The 15,165-nt window shown below is 44.7% G+C and overlaps 1 protein-coding gene across 7 annotated transcripts in view; it reads left to right on the top strand.

The window, feature by feature from the left end:
• LOC121554746 (nuclear factor 1 B-type) overlaps positions 1–15,165 on the top strand; it is an 87,037-nt gene that overhangs the window by 50,338 nt on the left and 21,534 nt on the right. For 6 of the 7 annotated variants that reach the window (XM_041868478.2, XM_041868483.2, XM_041868476.2 and 3 more), the window contains exons 3-6: positions 10,061–10,111; positions 11,853–11,921; positions 13,314–13,434; positions 13,748–13,866. In XM_041868478.2, the coding sequence (XP_041724412.1) occupies positions 10,061–10,111; positions 11,853–11,921; positions 13,314–13,434; positions 13,748–13,866 (360 nt within the window). The remainder of the gene's footprint in view (positions 1–10,060; positions 10,112–11,852; positions 11,922–13,313; positions 13,435–13,747; positions 13,867–15,165) is intronic. The other variant, XM_041868481.2, reaches the window with a different exon arrangement.

Genomic DNA, 15,165 nt, shown 5'->3' with positions numbered 1-15,165 from the left:
ATCACCCAGAGAACACCATCCCCACAGTGAAGCATGGTGGTGGCAGCATCATGCTGTGGGGATGATTTTCATTGGCAGGGACTGGGAAACTGGTCAGAATTGAAGGAATGATGGATGGCGCTAAATACAGGGAAATTCTTGAGGGAAACCTGTTTCAGTCTTCCAGAGATTTGAGACTGGGATGGAGGTTCACCTTCCAGCAGGACAATGACCCTAAGCATACTGCTAAAGCAACACTTGAGTGGTTTAAGGGGAAACATATAAATGTATTGGAATAGCCTAGTCAAAGCCCAGACCTCAATCCAATTGAGAATCTGTGGTATGACTTAAAGATTGAAGGAGCTGGAGCAGTTTTGCCTTGAAGAATGGGCATAAATCCCAGTGGCTAGACGTGCCAAGCTTATAGAGACATACCCCAAGAGACTTGCAGCTGTAATTGCTGCAAAATGTGGCTCTACAAAGTATTGACTTTGGGGGCTGAATAGTTAGACTTAAACATAACAAGGTGACTTTTTTTTGGAAAAAATAATTTGTGTATTAGGACATGGATATTTGTGGTTGTACGGTATTTTAGATGTATTTCTGGATTGGATGGGATCCTATGTGCAAACAGCATGACACAATATGCCTATAAAGTATTTAAATATGTGAGATATGTACCTTAAACTTTCTTAGGATATCAAACAACAAGTGTAAAAGCAGGTACACATGTCAAAATTGGGGATATCCTCATTTAAGTGGTGAGGTTGCTCTTTGTTGAAACACAAACTGCAGATTGTGACAAAGTAAGTTAAATGGGGTTTATACACCCCATATTTCTTGACAAACCCTACTTAATCAAGTAACTGTTGTTTTACAAAAAATCTATACAATAGGTTTAAGTGGTCCTAGTAAATAAATAAAGTTTACCAGCACAGCACACCCATTGACTATACATTAGAATTAGCTTATTATCATTACTGGAATTAAGGTTCTCATTACCGAAACGGACCAAAAAATGAGAAATGTGTGTTTCGGTAATGAGAGGCCCTTAGCTCAATCTGCAAATAATAGGAGACAGCCGTTATGAGTCAGCAAACAATTGACCACATCACTAAAGCCCATTCATGCCTCCATGTTGGTAAGGTAATGGTAATGATTTATGGACAAACTACAGCAACATATTTTGTATTTTATTCAAATAATTTAGGTTTATCTAAAGTAGAATTGCATAAAATGACCCGAGAATTTAATCCGGACGCATTCTGGTAATGAGAATTTGGGGTGAAAATGTACAAAATTCTGGCGAAAATGTACAATGTATTTAAAATAAGACACATTTTCAGAATTATAGTTGATTTTTGCAGCTGCACCATGGTTTTGTAACTCAATTTGCTACAGCCATGTTTAAAACTGGTTTCATGAGAATCACACACACACAGTTCCTGTAGCTGTCTGTAAATGCTTTCATCCTGAAAGTTGTATGCCCCCCCTCCTCCTCCACCTCGTCCTCCTCTCAGTCTGACCCTGTCTGTCTGACACTTGATTCCTACGTCTCAAAACCTGACAATCCCACTGTCTCACTGTCTCGTGGGTGTGTGGGTGTATGTGTGTGCCTTTCAAACAAGTCTGTGGTGTCTCTCCGTTGAATAAAAAGAAGGCAAAATGTCATTGTTCCTTCAGTCTTTTCAACTTTACCCTCCTTGTCTCTCCCCACCTCCCCCTAACACTCCCACAAGCCTTAAATGTGTTCCTAGACAGGCTTTTTGTATCATGTCTGCAGTCGATCTAAAGCAAATGTAGCTGAATCTAATTAACATGATAGAAAACTTTATTTGTCGTTGATATGCTAGTTAGCGTTTGAGTTGCTCAAATGCCTTATATGGGTGAAGGGGGGGCATTCCTAGAAGAATGCTTGCTGTCTTCATATCCATTCTGCACACACAGAAAGAGTTATACATTTCTTAACACATTTACTGCTGTTTTCTGGGTCTGTATTTGTGTGTTTGTATGGGCTTGGTTTATCACCCATGCTCTCTAGGTATTGGCAAAGGATGAGTTCTCAAAATGGCCGCCAAACTTAGCATGGCTTCCTCGTCTTCTTTCCTCGATATCGGTCTCTTGGCAGGTGTCGGCCTTCAAAGACCGTTATGATACGTTAGTGCATTAGATGCCAGGGCATGAGACTGCCATTGTGCAGACTGGCACACACACACACACACACACACACACACACACACACACACACACACACACACACACACACACACAATGGCCTCCCTGGCATGATAAGATCCTCCCTCCTCTGGGCAGATTTCCTTGCCCTATCTTTTGTTTGGCTTGTTTGGGTTGCGGCTCTCTCCGATAAAGGCCACTTTGTTTAGTCAACAAAACAAGGGAGGGAGGGAGAGAAGAGGCGAGAAAGAGAGGGAGAGAGCGCGACAGAGAGAGTGAGAGGGAAATAGAGGGCCACTAAGAAGAGAGAAAGAAGGGAAAGAAAGTGCGTCAAAGAAACAAGAAAAGGGTGGAGGATTGAGAGATACCAGGTCAGATGTAGACGAAGATTTAGAAGTGTAGAGGAAAGGATTCACCCCCTTTACAAGCTCACAGAACGGGACCGCCGAGTGCTGAAATGCATAACGCGTACAAATCTTCTGTCCTCGGTTGCAACACTCACTACCCAGTTCCAAACTGCCTCTGGAAGCAACATCAGCACAATAACTGTTCGTAAGGAACTTCATGAAATGGGTTTCTATGGCTGAGCAGCCGCACACAAGCCTAAAATCACAGTGCTCAATGCCAAGCGTCGGCAGGAGTGGAGTAAAGCTCGCCGCCACTGCACTCTGTAGTAGTGGAAACGTGTTCTCTGGAGTGATGAATCACACTTCACCATCTGGCAGTCCGACGGACAAATCTGGGTTTGGCGGATGCCAGGAGAACGCTACCTTCCCCAATGCATAGTGCCAACTGTAAAGTTTGGTGGAGGAGGAATAATGGTCTGGGGCTGTTTTTCATGGTTCGACTAGGCCCCTTAGTTCCAGTGAAGGGAAATCTTAACGCTACAGCATACAATGACATTCTAGACGATTATGTGCTTCCAACTTTGTGGCAACAGTTTGGGGAAGGCCCTTTTCTGTTTCAGTATGACAATGTCCCCATGCACAAAGCGAGGTCCATACAGAAATGGTTTGTCGAGATCGGTGTGGAAGAAATTGACTGGCCTGCACAGAGCCCTAACCTCAACCCCATCGAACACCTTTGGGATGAATTGGAACGCCGACTGCGAGCCAGGCCTAATCGCCCAACATCAGTGCCCAACCTCACTAATGCTCATGGCTGAATGGAAGCAAGTCCCACAGCAATGTTCCAACATCAAGTGGAAAGCCTTCCCAGAAGAGTGGAGGCTGTTATATCAGCAAAGGGAGGACCAACTCCATATAAATGCCCATGATTTTGGAATGAGATGTTCGACGAGCAGGTGTCCACGTCCTTTGGCCATGTAGTGTAGCTGTAGAACGCAGTGCTAGAGCAACATTTGAGAGAAAGCTAGGATCAGCCGGTGTTGGAACCGGGCCCACAACGATGAGGTCATCATGGCCGTTAAGGATAAAAACCAGGAGCAGAGGAGGACACAGGACAAAGCCTGCACACACACACACACACACACACACACACACACCATGGATATGTGCACCAGGATAGACAGACAGATGGACAGCTTGCCTACCCCTCTAACGGCTTGCTCCTCAGCCAAACTGGTGCAGAAGAGGGACGGAAAGTGTGGCCATGTCAAATATTTACACTACACACAGCTGTATTGTTGAAACATTATGGGCCTAGCGGTGCCGTAATTAGGAGATATTTCTACGTCTCTCTCTTTTTTTTCTTCTCCTCTCTCTCTTCTCTGTCTTCTCTGTCTTCTCTCTCTTCTCTCTCTTTCCCTCCCTCCCTCTCTCGGCCACTGAGATGCATCTTGGCTCGGGACCCATGCTTCTGGCAGCCACAGCTATACATGTGCACAGACCCCGGGTGCAGCAATCTAAAATGGCTGCCAGACGGCTTCTCTCTTCCCTCCCTGAAATGTCGACGGCGGTATGCATCTGCGGCGCGTGTGTGTATGTGAGAGTGTGTATGTGGGATGGTGTGTACTGCAACGAGTGAGTTTGTAAAAGTATGTGACTGGTTTAATATACACAGTGGGGTTAAGGGGTTGGTGATGGTGGGGGTGTACTGAGGGTTTTTCGGGAAAGGTATGGGTATCATGCCAAACTAGAAAAAGGAGAGTGTTTATAAAATCCAGGCAAGTGATGCATTAGGGCTTAGAGAGATATATATATATATATATATATATATATACAGTGGGGAGAACAAGTATTTGATACCTTGCCGATTTTGCAGGTTTTCCTACTTACAAAGCATGTAGAGGTCTGTAATTTTTATCAGAAAATCACATTTTATGATTTTTAAGTAATTAATTTGCATTTTATTGCATGACATAAGTATTTGATCACCTACCAACCAGTAAGAATTCCGGCTCTCACAGACCTGTTAGTTTTTCTTTAAGAAGCCCTCCTGTTCTCCACTCATTACCTGTATTAACTGCACCTGTTTGAACTCGTTACCTGTATAAAAGACACCTGTCCACACACTCAATCAAACAGACTCCAACCTCTCCACAATGGCCAAGACCAGAGAGCTGTGTCAGGGGGGGGAGGACATCAGGGATAAAATTGTAAACCTGCACAAGGCTGGGATGGGCTACAGGACAATAGGCAAGCAGCTTGGTGAGAAGGCAACAACTGTTCAAGATGACGGTCAATCACCCTCGGTCTGGGGCTCCATGCAAGATCTCACCTCGTGGGGCATCAATGATCATGAGGAAGGTGAGGGATCAGCCCAGAACTACACGGCAGGACCTGGTCAATGACCTGAAGAGAGCTGGGACCACAGTCTCAAAGAAAACCATTAGTAACACACTACGCCGTCATGGATTAAAATCCTGCAGCGCACGCATGGTCCCCCTGCTCAAGCCAGCGCATGTCCAGGCCCGTCTGAAGTTTGCCAATGACCATCTGGATGATCCAGAGGAGGAATGGGAGAAGGTAATGTGGTCTGATGAGACAAAAATAGAGCTTTTTGGTCTAAACTCCACTCGCCGTGTTTGGAGGAAGAAGAAGGATGAGTACAACCCCAAGAACACCATCCCAACCGTGAAGCATGGAGGTGGAAACATCATTCTTTGGGGATGCTTTTCTGCAAAGGGAACAGGACGACTGCACCGTATTGAGGGGAGGATGGATGGGGCCATGTATCGCGAGATCTTGGCCAACAACCTCCTTCCCTCAGTAAGAGTATTGAAGATAGGTCGTGGCTGGGTCTTCCAGCATGACAACGACCCAAAATACACAGCCAGGGCAACTAAGGAGTGGCTCCGTAAGAAGCATCTCAAGGTCCTGGAGTGGCCTAGCCAGTCTCCAGACCTGAACCCAATAGAAAATCTTTGGAGGGAGCTGAAAGTCCGTATTGCCCAGCGACAGCCCCGAAACCTGAAGGATCTGGAGAAGGTCTGTATGGAGGAGTGGGCCAAAATCCCTGCTGCAGTGTGTGCAAACCTGGTCAAGACCTACAGGAAACGTATGATCTCTGTAATTGCAAACAAAGGTTTCTGTACCAAATATTAAGTTCTGCTTTTCTGATGTATCGAATACTTATGTCATGCAATAAAATGCAAATGAATTACTTAAAAATCATACAATGTGATTTTCTGGATTTTTGTTTTAGATTCCGTCTCTCACAGTTGAAGTGTACCTATGATAAAAATTACAGCCCTCTACATGCTTTGTAAGTAGGAAAACCTGCAAAATCGGCAGTGTATCAAATACTTGTTCTCCCCACTGTATATATATATATATATATATATATATATATATATATAGAGAGAGAGAGAGAGAGAGAGAGAGAGAGAGAGAGAGAGAGAGAGAGAGAGAGAGAGAGAGAGAGAGAGAGAGAGAGAGAGAGAGAGAGAGAGAGAGAGAGAGAGAGAGAGAGAGAGAGAGAGAGAGAGAGAGAGAATAAGCCTTCACAATAGCAAAGAATCCACGTTGAATTACACATAAGGTACGAAACAAACTCAATACTCCCCACAATCCCAACGTGTCACTCCTCAGTCCTCCTCACTCAAATCACAGCCAAGATTCTCAAATCCTCTGTTTAGCTTTTTTTTCCTCCTCCCCCTTTGCGGGCCCAGTTTGTTTGTTAAACAAGTGGCAGGGACAGAGAGGTGCCAAGAAACGTTGTTTTTGGAGTGTGGCTGTGTGTCTCTGGTATATTGCGTTGTGATCCGGGCCTTGCCAAACTCTCAGGGCAGAGCCAGAGCTCTACCTCGCAGACCGAGACCACACTGTTTATTTACGGGTTACTGCCGCTTATTTGAAGACGATTGGATTGGTCTTGGATTGGTCTCCATTTGGAAGGTTTGATGCATCTTTGGATGCAGATAGGAGATATTTTCTGTAGCGGGAAGTCTTCACCTCTCTTTTCATTTCTGCCTCAGACAGTTTATTTATTGTATGCCGACTTACATTTACAGCCTGAATGGATTATTTCTGTATTTAATTTATAATACATTTGCAAACATTTATAAAAACATGTTTTCACCTTGTCATTATGGGGGTATTGTGTATAGATGGTTGAGGAAAAACAAAATATATAATAATTTTTGAATTCAGGCTGTATCACAACAAAATGTGGAATAAGTCAAGGGGTATGAATAATTTCTGAAGGCACTGTAGAACACTTTATGTTTTTCTAGTTAGAATAGTGGTTCTTTGGAATTGTACCTTTTAAATGTGTTCATATGTTGATTTTATTATTAATGACAGTTCCTTTGTCAAGTCCATGGATTTCAATTTGCATGACTAATTGCAGACTAATTGCAACAAAAACAAAAACAAAAAATATATAAGAATATTATTTTCAACCCTGGCCTGATCGACTGCTTCTATGTGGCTATCAACACACTTGAACTTGAACTTGAACTGTAATTTGAATTTAAACTTGAACTTAACATCAAACCCCCCATAACAATCTCCTACACCTCCCTAGCTACAGGTCAAGAGTGAAATGTATGTGAGATGTCAGGTGTTTTCCAGCTCTCAGATGTATGGAGCTCCCTCAAACCTCTGAGATGAGTTGACAGAAGATGCCATATGCCTGGATCCCACCTCAACTCGTCCAGGTGGCTCCTCTCTGTAGGCCTGCAGTACTGTACGGCAGCAAAGAGAAGATGCTGCTTCTGCTGCCTGGGTTCTTTAATTGCCACGACCATCTGGTCTTTTGTCAAGGCTGCCTGTTCACTCACAATGGTGTGTTCCATGTTAGGTGAACCAGCTCCCCACCTGTTCTCTCACAATGTTCTGTTCCATGTTAGATGAACCAGCTCCCCACCTCCTCTCTCTCTCACAATGGTCTGTTCCATGTTAGACGAACCAGCAACACACCTCCTCTCTCTCACAATGGTCTGTTCCATGTTAGACGAAACAGCTCCACACCTCTCTCTCTCTCTCTCTCTCTCTCTCTCTCTCTCTCTCTCTCTCTCTCTCTCTCTCTCTCTCTCTCTCTCTCTCTCTCTGTTTCTCTGTTTCTCTGTCGCTCTTTCTCTCTCTCTGTCGCGCCCTCCTACTTTCTCTCCTCTCTCTCCCTCCTCCCCTGTCCCTCTGTCTCTCTCTTTCTTTCTCTCCTGGGAGAGGGCAATAGTTGACTGTTGTAACTAGACTGATGGATGGGTCTGAAAGTGGCATGAGGGTGGGAGGTGCCAGGGAGGAAGAAAGGAGGAGGATCTCCCTGCAATCATTTACTGTATGGACGTGGTTCCACACAAACCATTGGCACAAAAGCCCCCGACCGTGGCGTGTAACATAGAATTCTATCTCGTTATACAGTATTCTTATGGTGTGTCAGTCAAATGACAAATGTGCCCGCATGATGTGCCTGAGAAGTCAATAGCACCATACTGTTTTTGCTGAAATCATGTGAATTTCCATCCAGAAAGTCCTTTCTTTTCAGATAAAATATGTATTACAAGCTAACAAAAGAGACAAGCTAACAAACTAGCCAGCTCAGACACCATACTTGAAAAATAAGTTGCACCTAAAAGAGAATAAGCTATTGACATCAGACTTCCCTTGTGTCCTCTGTATCCTGTAGAGAGAACTCAAAGTTGTGACTGTTCAGGGTTAAACATAAAGGGAGATTTTTTCGCTTAACGTATGGTGGTGTTGTTCCCTCCCTATTGTGTCAGTGTTGAGCCGCAGCCAAGAACATTCTGTTATTGCAGTTTTATTTAATGTTCATAAATACGTTTTTTCTTCCCATTTTTTATCCTTCTCTCTCTCTCTCTCTCTCTCTCTCTCTCTCTCTCTCTCTCTCCATCCTCCTTTACCTCTGAAATTAAGCTTATGAGAGAGGGAAGTCTCAGCAGCAGGAAAAGGAATGTTGTAACAAGACGAGAATATCTGAGTTCACCGTCTCCCGCCTCTTGTTCTCACTTCTCCGCGTTAAAGGCGTAGATCATATCACAACCAAGTGGTTCTTATTGTGCATTGCTCATACATGGAGCACAGGAGGATCACGTGGGGGCGGCTGTGGTAAATCATTATGGAACTCAAGTCAAACACAGCCTGGCCATTCAGTGTTGTACTTTTACCGCCTCGTGTGCTGCTTTTTCCCTGGATGGTTGGTTGCATCGGGGGCTGGTAGAGGGAGGGAAAGGAGGGAAGGAAGGAAGGGGGGGAGTGGTCCTCCTCTCTTCCTTTCTCATATGTTGTTGATATTTGGGTGACGGTGATGGCGATGTCGCCCTACTCCGATAGGCCGATGCTAAAGTAGGCTTTGTATGGAAGAGCGAGTGTATAGTGTTGTCAGGATCTAGTGTTTATGTGAAATTTAAGTAAGCTCTTTGGATCTAATTTTCAACTTAAATGATATGAACTAGTGTTTATGTTGTTGGTGTTGTCCCTCTCTGATATGCCTGGACTAGTTCCTCACTACACTACACACCCGCTCTTCCATACAAAGCCTACTGTACTAGTTTTTATGTGAAATGAAGTAAGCTCTTTGGAGCTACTTTCTATTGCTTATTGAATATGATATGGTCAAGTGTTTACGTTAAAAGCCAGGCTCTTGTGGGCATCGTTTGAATATCTGTTAGTGTTGCGTGACGGTTGAGCCGCGAAAACGGCCTCTGGTGGTTGGTGGTGACTAACGAGCATGGCGGCGGCTGAGGAATGCCAGTTACCCCAGCTAATCCTCCTCCCAAAGGTGCTGTAAGGTAACATCATCAATCAGAGGAAGCGCTTGGAGGCGAAGCTAGGCTACCTTATGGGGAGAATTCCTGACGTGTTTCAGAGTGTATCCCCCTCCCGTTGCGTGTGCTATGTGCATGCTCCTCTCGGGGCCGAGGCACACCATGTTTTCCCTAACCCTGGCCCTGTAAAAATTCAGCCAGAATCAGCCAGTCTGTGTGTGAAGGTCAGGAGAACTCTTCACTTTTGTCTTTTTACCTTGTCTTATTGCTTCTTTCCACCCCTGTTGAGCACTTATTTTGTTCTGCTGGCTTTTGACTGTTCGCCCCCCTACCCCCCTTTTTCTCTGTCTCCTCCTTTAAAAAAAACAACAGCAAATACCATCACACATCTGGCTTGGTCTGTCAGGACTGACACGTCTGCAGAAAAATTACGATAAAAACCTCAGACACATTCTAGGGAAACTGAGGAGTATTCATTATATAATCACCATGACTCCAGTTGATATTATGTCTAGGTTGAAATGAAATCTGATGTCCAACAGCACCTTGCTTGTTTGTTTTTGGCCACCTGTGACATTCAGGGTATTTTGACGTGTCCTTATAGTAGTGGGTTATTGTATTGCTTTGGCAACACTGGGTGGTTGAACTTTGATGACCTTTAGTGGTATTTCATGATCTAAGGTTCAATGAAATGACGTGGAATAGATGTTGAATTGACATCTGTGCCCAGTGGGATGGTTCTATAATACTAAGCATGGTTCTCTATCTGTGTTACAGACTCACAGCAGTCAGGAAGTCCCAGTAACAATGAGCCAGGCAAGAACCCAGGTATGTACCTGAACCTCACTGTCATGGTCCTCCAACCTCTGTCCTGTCAATCATAGCTCTATAGTTCCCAGTCCCCTTTCTGTACTTGATATGGTCTCACCTGGTAGACGATTCCAGTATCTGTTTATGATAGTTACTCTTTGTGTGTATGCTCTCAACTGGCATAATTATCTTTAAACAGGATGTGATCTTGCACAGTTATGCAGACTACACCCATTTTAAGGTTTCTATGGAATTACAGATGTAGGATCTTAATTTGATCACCCTGTTGCAGGATAACTTTTTAAACTTTTTAAAAAGGCTTCTAAAGTTAGTAATTTCCACTTAGACATTTCAGACTTGATTTTACGAAAAATGTATCAACCCCTACAAAAATGTCCATTAATTATAATCCACATAATAATTCACATTTCCTGTAGCTGCCGGATTATTATCCTGCTGTAGCAAACTGGCTCAAATTAAGATCCTACATCTGTATAGTGGAGGCTGCTGAGGGGGGGACGGCTCATAATTATGGCTGGAATGGAGTGTAATGGAGTAAATGGAATGGTATCAAACACATGAAAACCATGCATTTGATACCATTCCATTCACTCCATTCCGGCCATTATTATGAGCCGTCCTCCCCTCAGCAGCCTCCACTGGTATAGACACCAAAACAAAACCGATGTCTGAATCTAAGAGACAAAAAAGATTGGGAAACACGAAGGCTCGACCACTCTATGTGCTCCTCTGTAGTACACTATTGGATGTCTGAGGCCATAGTTCTTGTCCTTGCCAATAAGGGTTGGATAGCTAAGCTACGTCTAGTAGCCAGTCTGCTAGCTAGCCAAACAAAATGGCCACTGTTCCAAATCATCTCCGGCAGCCTGTTGTTGCTCTCCTGGACTGACCTGGACTATGTCATCACGGGCCAGGAATGAAACTAGAGCGAGAACGTAATTAGCTCCGTACCTCAAGAGCAGGTTCTGCCTACCCTGCGTGTGCGTCTCGCTGCCAAGTCAAACACTACATTGAGCCAACGTTGAGCCAATGACTCAGGCCCTGGGAGGGCCTCCCTAGCTGCTCCCACTACAGTGGCACAGTTCCCCTGTCATTCTCTGGGACGCCCGCTGGCTTGCATTGAGGCATTAGGAGGAAGAAAGTGCATTTAGCTGCCAATCGGAATCTAGACTCACGCCTCCCCCCTATGTTGTTGGCACACCCAATGGTCCTGCTCAGAACATCAAAGGATGAAATGTCGAAGTCGTTTTGGGTGTCAGTGACATGTCTAACTGTCTGGATGGCTGACAGACTGACAGTAGCCTGGTCACAGTTATGTTTGTGCTGTATTGCAGACTCCTATTGTCATTGGCACGGCAAACATATAAACAGCACAAACTGATCTGGGACCAGGCTAGACTGATGGGTCATGATCGTTTTTTTTTTCTTACATCTTGGCCTCCATACATATTGTACTTCAAAGCCTCCATGTTTCAGTATTGTCAATATTGACAATATTCAGGCTGGAGCTGTGTTGGGTCGTGTCGCTATGGGTGATGGGTAGATGATGGATGCTCTATTTAATAAAATAATATTTGGGCAATACGTTTTGCTCGTCCTGTGTATAGTAAGCAGGGAATCAATAAATTATGTATTACTTTATCAACAGCTCAAATCACTATGAATGTAACTTACACACACAAGCATTGGGTTTAATGTTGTATTGATATATTGTGTATCTGTGTTTTTGTTTCTGCAGTTTACTTGGAAGACAGCTTCATCAAATCAGGAGTCTTCAGTGTTTCAGAGCTGGTGCGAGTGTCCAGAAGTAAGTATATACTTTATCACCATCTCCCTCAATACCCCTTTTCCTCATTGCCGACTCAAAAACAGCGAGCTTCACAGTACAAAAACTTAAAATCCAGTCGAGCAGGTAACCCGGTGTGTTTGTGATGGTGTGTGTTTGTATAGACTTGCCTGCCCTTCTCAAAGACGATGACGGATGTTCTTTCAGGAATCTCTCTCCCCAGCTAGCTGAGGACAATGGTCTCCTTAGGCAGGATTTACCTGTACAGCTCAAGGGCTGTTGTGTTCTATCACATACCTATTGGATGTTGTGTCCTGACCTCTAACATGCCTAGGGTAAACTAAGTACTCACTGACACTGACATACAACTCATGTTTTCTACTTAATGTTTTTTTAAAGCCCCACTTTGTGATTTTTTATTGCCATTTTTGATTTGTTTGTTTTTCAGATTGTAGAGTAGACCTTTAAGCCAATTGAAATTCAGTCAGTGCTGGGATTTTGCAGTTCTGAAATGCACATTCAAATTAAAGAAGATGAAAAAACGTTAACAGGTGTTCTAGCGTCATTGTTATTTTGTGCCTGGCGTTGTTTAGATTCAGAAGTCAGGGTTGTATTTTCTTTAACACATGGGGTTAAATGACTTGGCTGAGAGACAGAGCAAGTGGTATTACGCACAGTATGCTATGCCAAAAAGAGAGATAGAGAGAGTCTTGTTGGCAGTGAATTAAAACACGAATCCCCTTGGGTAGCCAATGCCAGGGCTGCTGCGGGTTGCCAGTTCCAAGACTGCAGTGCTGTGGTTGGAGCTCATGCCAGTGGTGAACCTCAGACCACAACAGACCAAACCACACACTCCAGTCTCTCGTCGAGTCCAAACCAATCTACCAACCCACCCAACGCCCTCACAGGGCTCCCCTCGTGGGCGGCAGCTTCAAGAATGGAAGGAGCTTTTACACAGTGCCCTGGTAAACACTCAGCTGTCCTCCCTGAAACAATATCCCTCCCTCGCGGCTGTCAACCACAGGGTGAAAAAAAGTATACTTTCACACAGTGGTGGGCTGTGGTTCTCAAAGCATATCACACATAAAACCACCATGAAAGTGAACTTCAATGCATTTATTGATATGTGCTTGACCAATTACAATAGGTAATTGAGAATGATCCAGCTGAGCAAAGGACCAATCAGAGGGCTGATAGGTCTGGCCTAGTTCATGAGTTTGCAGTATGCTGGTGGAATGCAAAGGTTCAATGATTTTCAGTCATGTGAGAGGGGATCATGTACACTGAAATCATTTCAATGAAGTTGTGGGTCATGCTCATGGTCACATCAAAATCCTATCAGAGCTTCAGCAGGCAACCAATCAGCAGGCCAGTGACCAGGAAGTAACCTATTTTTCTCTCCCTACTCTTCAGCGCCCATTACCCAGGGGGCAGGGGTGAACTTCTCCATGGCCGACATGCCAAGTCAGCCGTACTACCAGGACCTGAACTCCAGCGTGGGCCTCCATCGCTCCCTCTCCTCCCCCCCTGGCAGGTCAGTCTACTGCAGGACCCTGCCTTACCCCCACTCTCCTTCTCCCGCATCACACCTTGACCTCTGAACTTTGAATGAGATGCAGGAGGGGGGTGCAAAACTGATTTCAGTTTAGTGTCATGTACTTCATATTTTGGCCATTTGTTCTAGTTCAACTTTATTAACACCCACACATCTAGACAATACGTTAGCAGTAAAGATATGTGTTTATTGACATTTTTCCAACATCAAGGGGCAGTGACAGTAGAGACACACAAGGATCAGAGGACACATACAGTGTTGTGACTCGTAATTTCTCTGCCTTCTTCTCCAGTAAACGGCCCAAGACCCTCAACATAGAGGAGAGTATGGAGACCAGTCCCACTGGCCCTGACTTCTATTCTTCCCCTAGCTCCCCAGCTAGCGGCAGCAGGACCTGGCACGAGAGAGAAGGTGAGAGGGGATGTGTGGGCGTGTGTATGTGTGTGTGTCTGTGTATGTGTGTGTGTGTGTGTGTGTGTGTAGGGGGGAGGGGGGGGTCTACAATATTACTGTTGAATAAATCTGGTTAGAACAAACAGGCTGGGTGAGTAACAGAATTGTTGACAGGAAATATCACGGCTGAACTTGTGAGAACATGCCCCTGTCGATAAGCTGGTTTGGAGGGTTGCTGAGTTTTCTGGTAGTTTAGGAGCTTCCTTATTGCTTCCTGTTTTCTCGCCAATCTGAGTGAGAGTTGCAGTGTTGAAGCAGTGTTAGAGTTGCAACATTGAAGCGATGTGAGTGGGATTTTCAGTCTGGTAGCGATTCAATTGTGGAATACAGTGTTGCACCAATGAAAGTGAGAAGGAGGAAATGCTAGTGAGTTGTAGCAATTGTGGCTGTGTTGTTAGACTGCAAGATTGAAGAGGTCACGCTAGGGTTAACAGGTGTGTGTGTGTGTGTGTGTGTGTATCCAGACACGTTTTTGCGTGTCAGAGAGCGAGATGGGAAGGTGTGGCGGCTCCCGTTTGAAGCTAGCTAGGTCTCAGAGGAGCTGTCTGACTCAACAGGTGGCAGGCCCAGTTGGCGGGCCATCCCGTGCCTAGCCCTGCTAATGCCACTATACACAGAGAGCGAGAGAGCGAGAGAGCGAGAGAGAGCGAGAGAGCGAGAGAGCGAGAGAGCGAGAGAGCGAGAGAGAGAGAGAGAGAGAGATCCTCCAGGGAGGGGTGTATGTCTCATTACCTGGTCTCGTGGTGCAGGCCAGGGCCCGTAGCTTTTTTAATTAAGGCCTTACTGTCCCGTGTTTCCAGATTGTTCTCCTCCAACACACACACACTCCCCTTCTCCCCCAGGGCTTAAGCCCTAGAGTTGAAGGGAGAGGGACGCCTCTCATCTCACTACACTACGACAGATAAAACACTTAGGGTACAGAATGTTCCAGCATCCAACAGTATACGTTTTTTTCCCTTTGCTTCTTTAAACGAGCCTTCTTTGGGATTTAATGTTGTTTTTTCCTTTCCTTCTCCTGCTGTTTCGTGTTTTTAGCTTACAGTATTATGGTGAACACATGCTGAAATGTTATGGCTAGGGAGAACAGGAGAGGAGAGATCAGGAAATTCATGAAAAACGACTACTCTGTAAAAAGGGAATAAAAAAAGAAGTGGATTGATATTAAATCGAAATGAGGCTGTCCAAAGTACCAAATGGTCATTTCTTTTACATGTCTAGTGCAACAAAACCCTTTTACACTGCAAATGGAATAGGCGT

The sequence above is a fragment of the Coregonus clupeaformis genome, chromosome 39 (genome assembly GCF_020615455.1).
Source record: "Coregonus clupeaformis isolate EN_2021a chromosome 39, ASM2061545v1, whole genome shotgun sequence".
Taxonomy (NCBI): Eukaryota; Metazoa; Chordata; class Actinopteri; order Salmoniformes; family Salmonidae; genus Coregonus; species Coregonus clupeaformis.
This window is presented reverse-complemented; position numbering and strand designations above follow the sequence as displayed.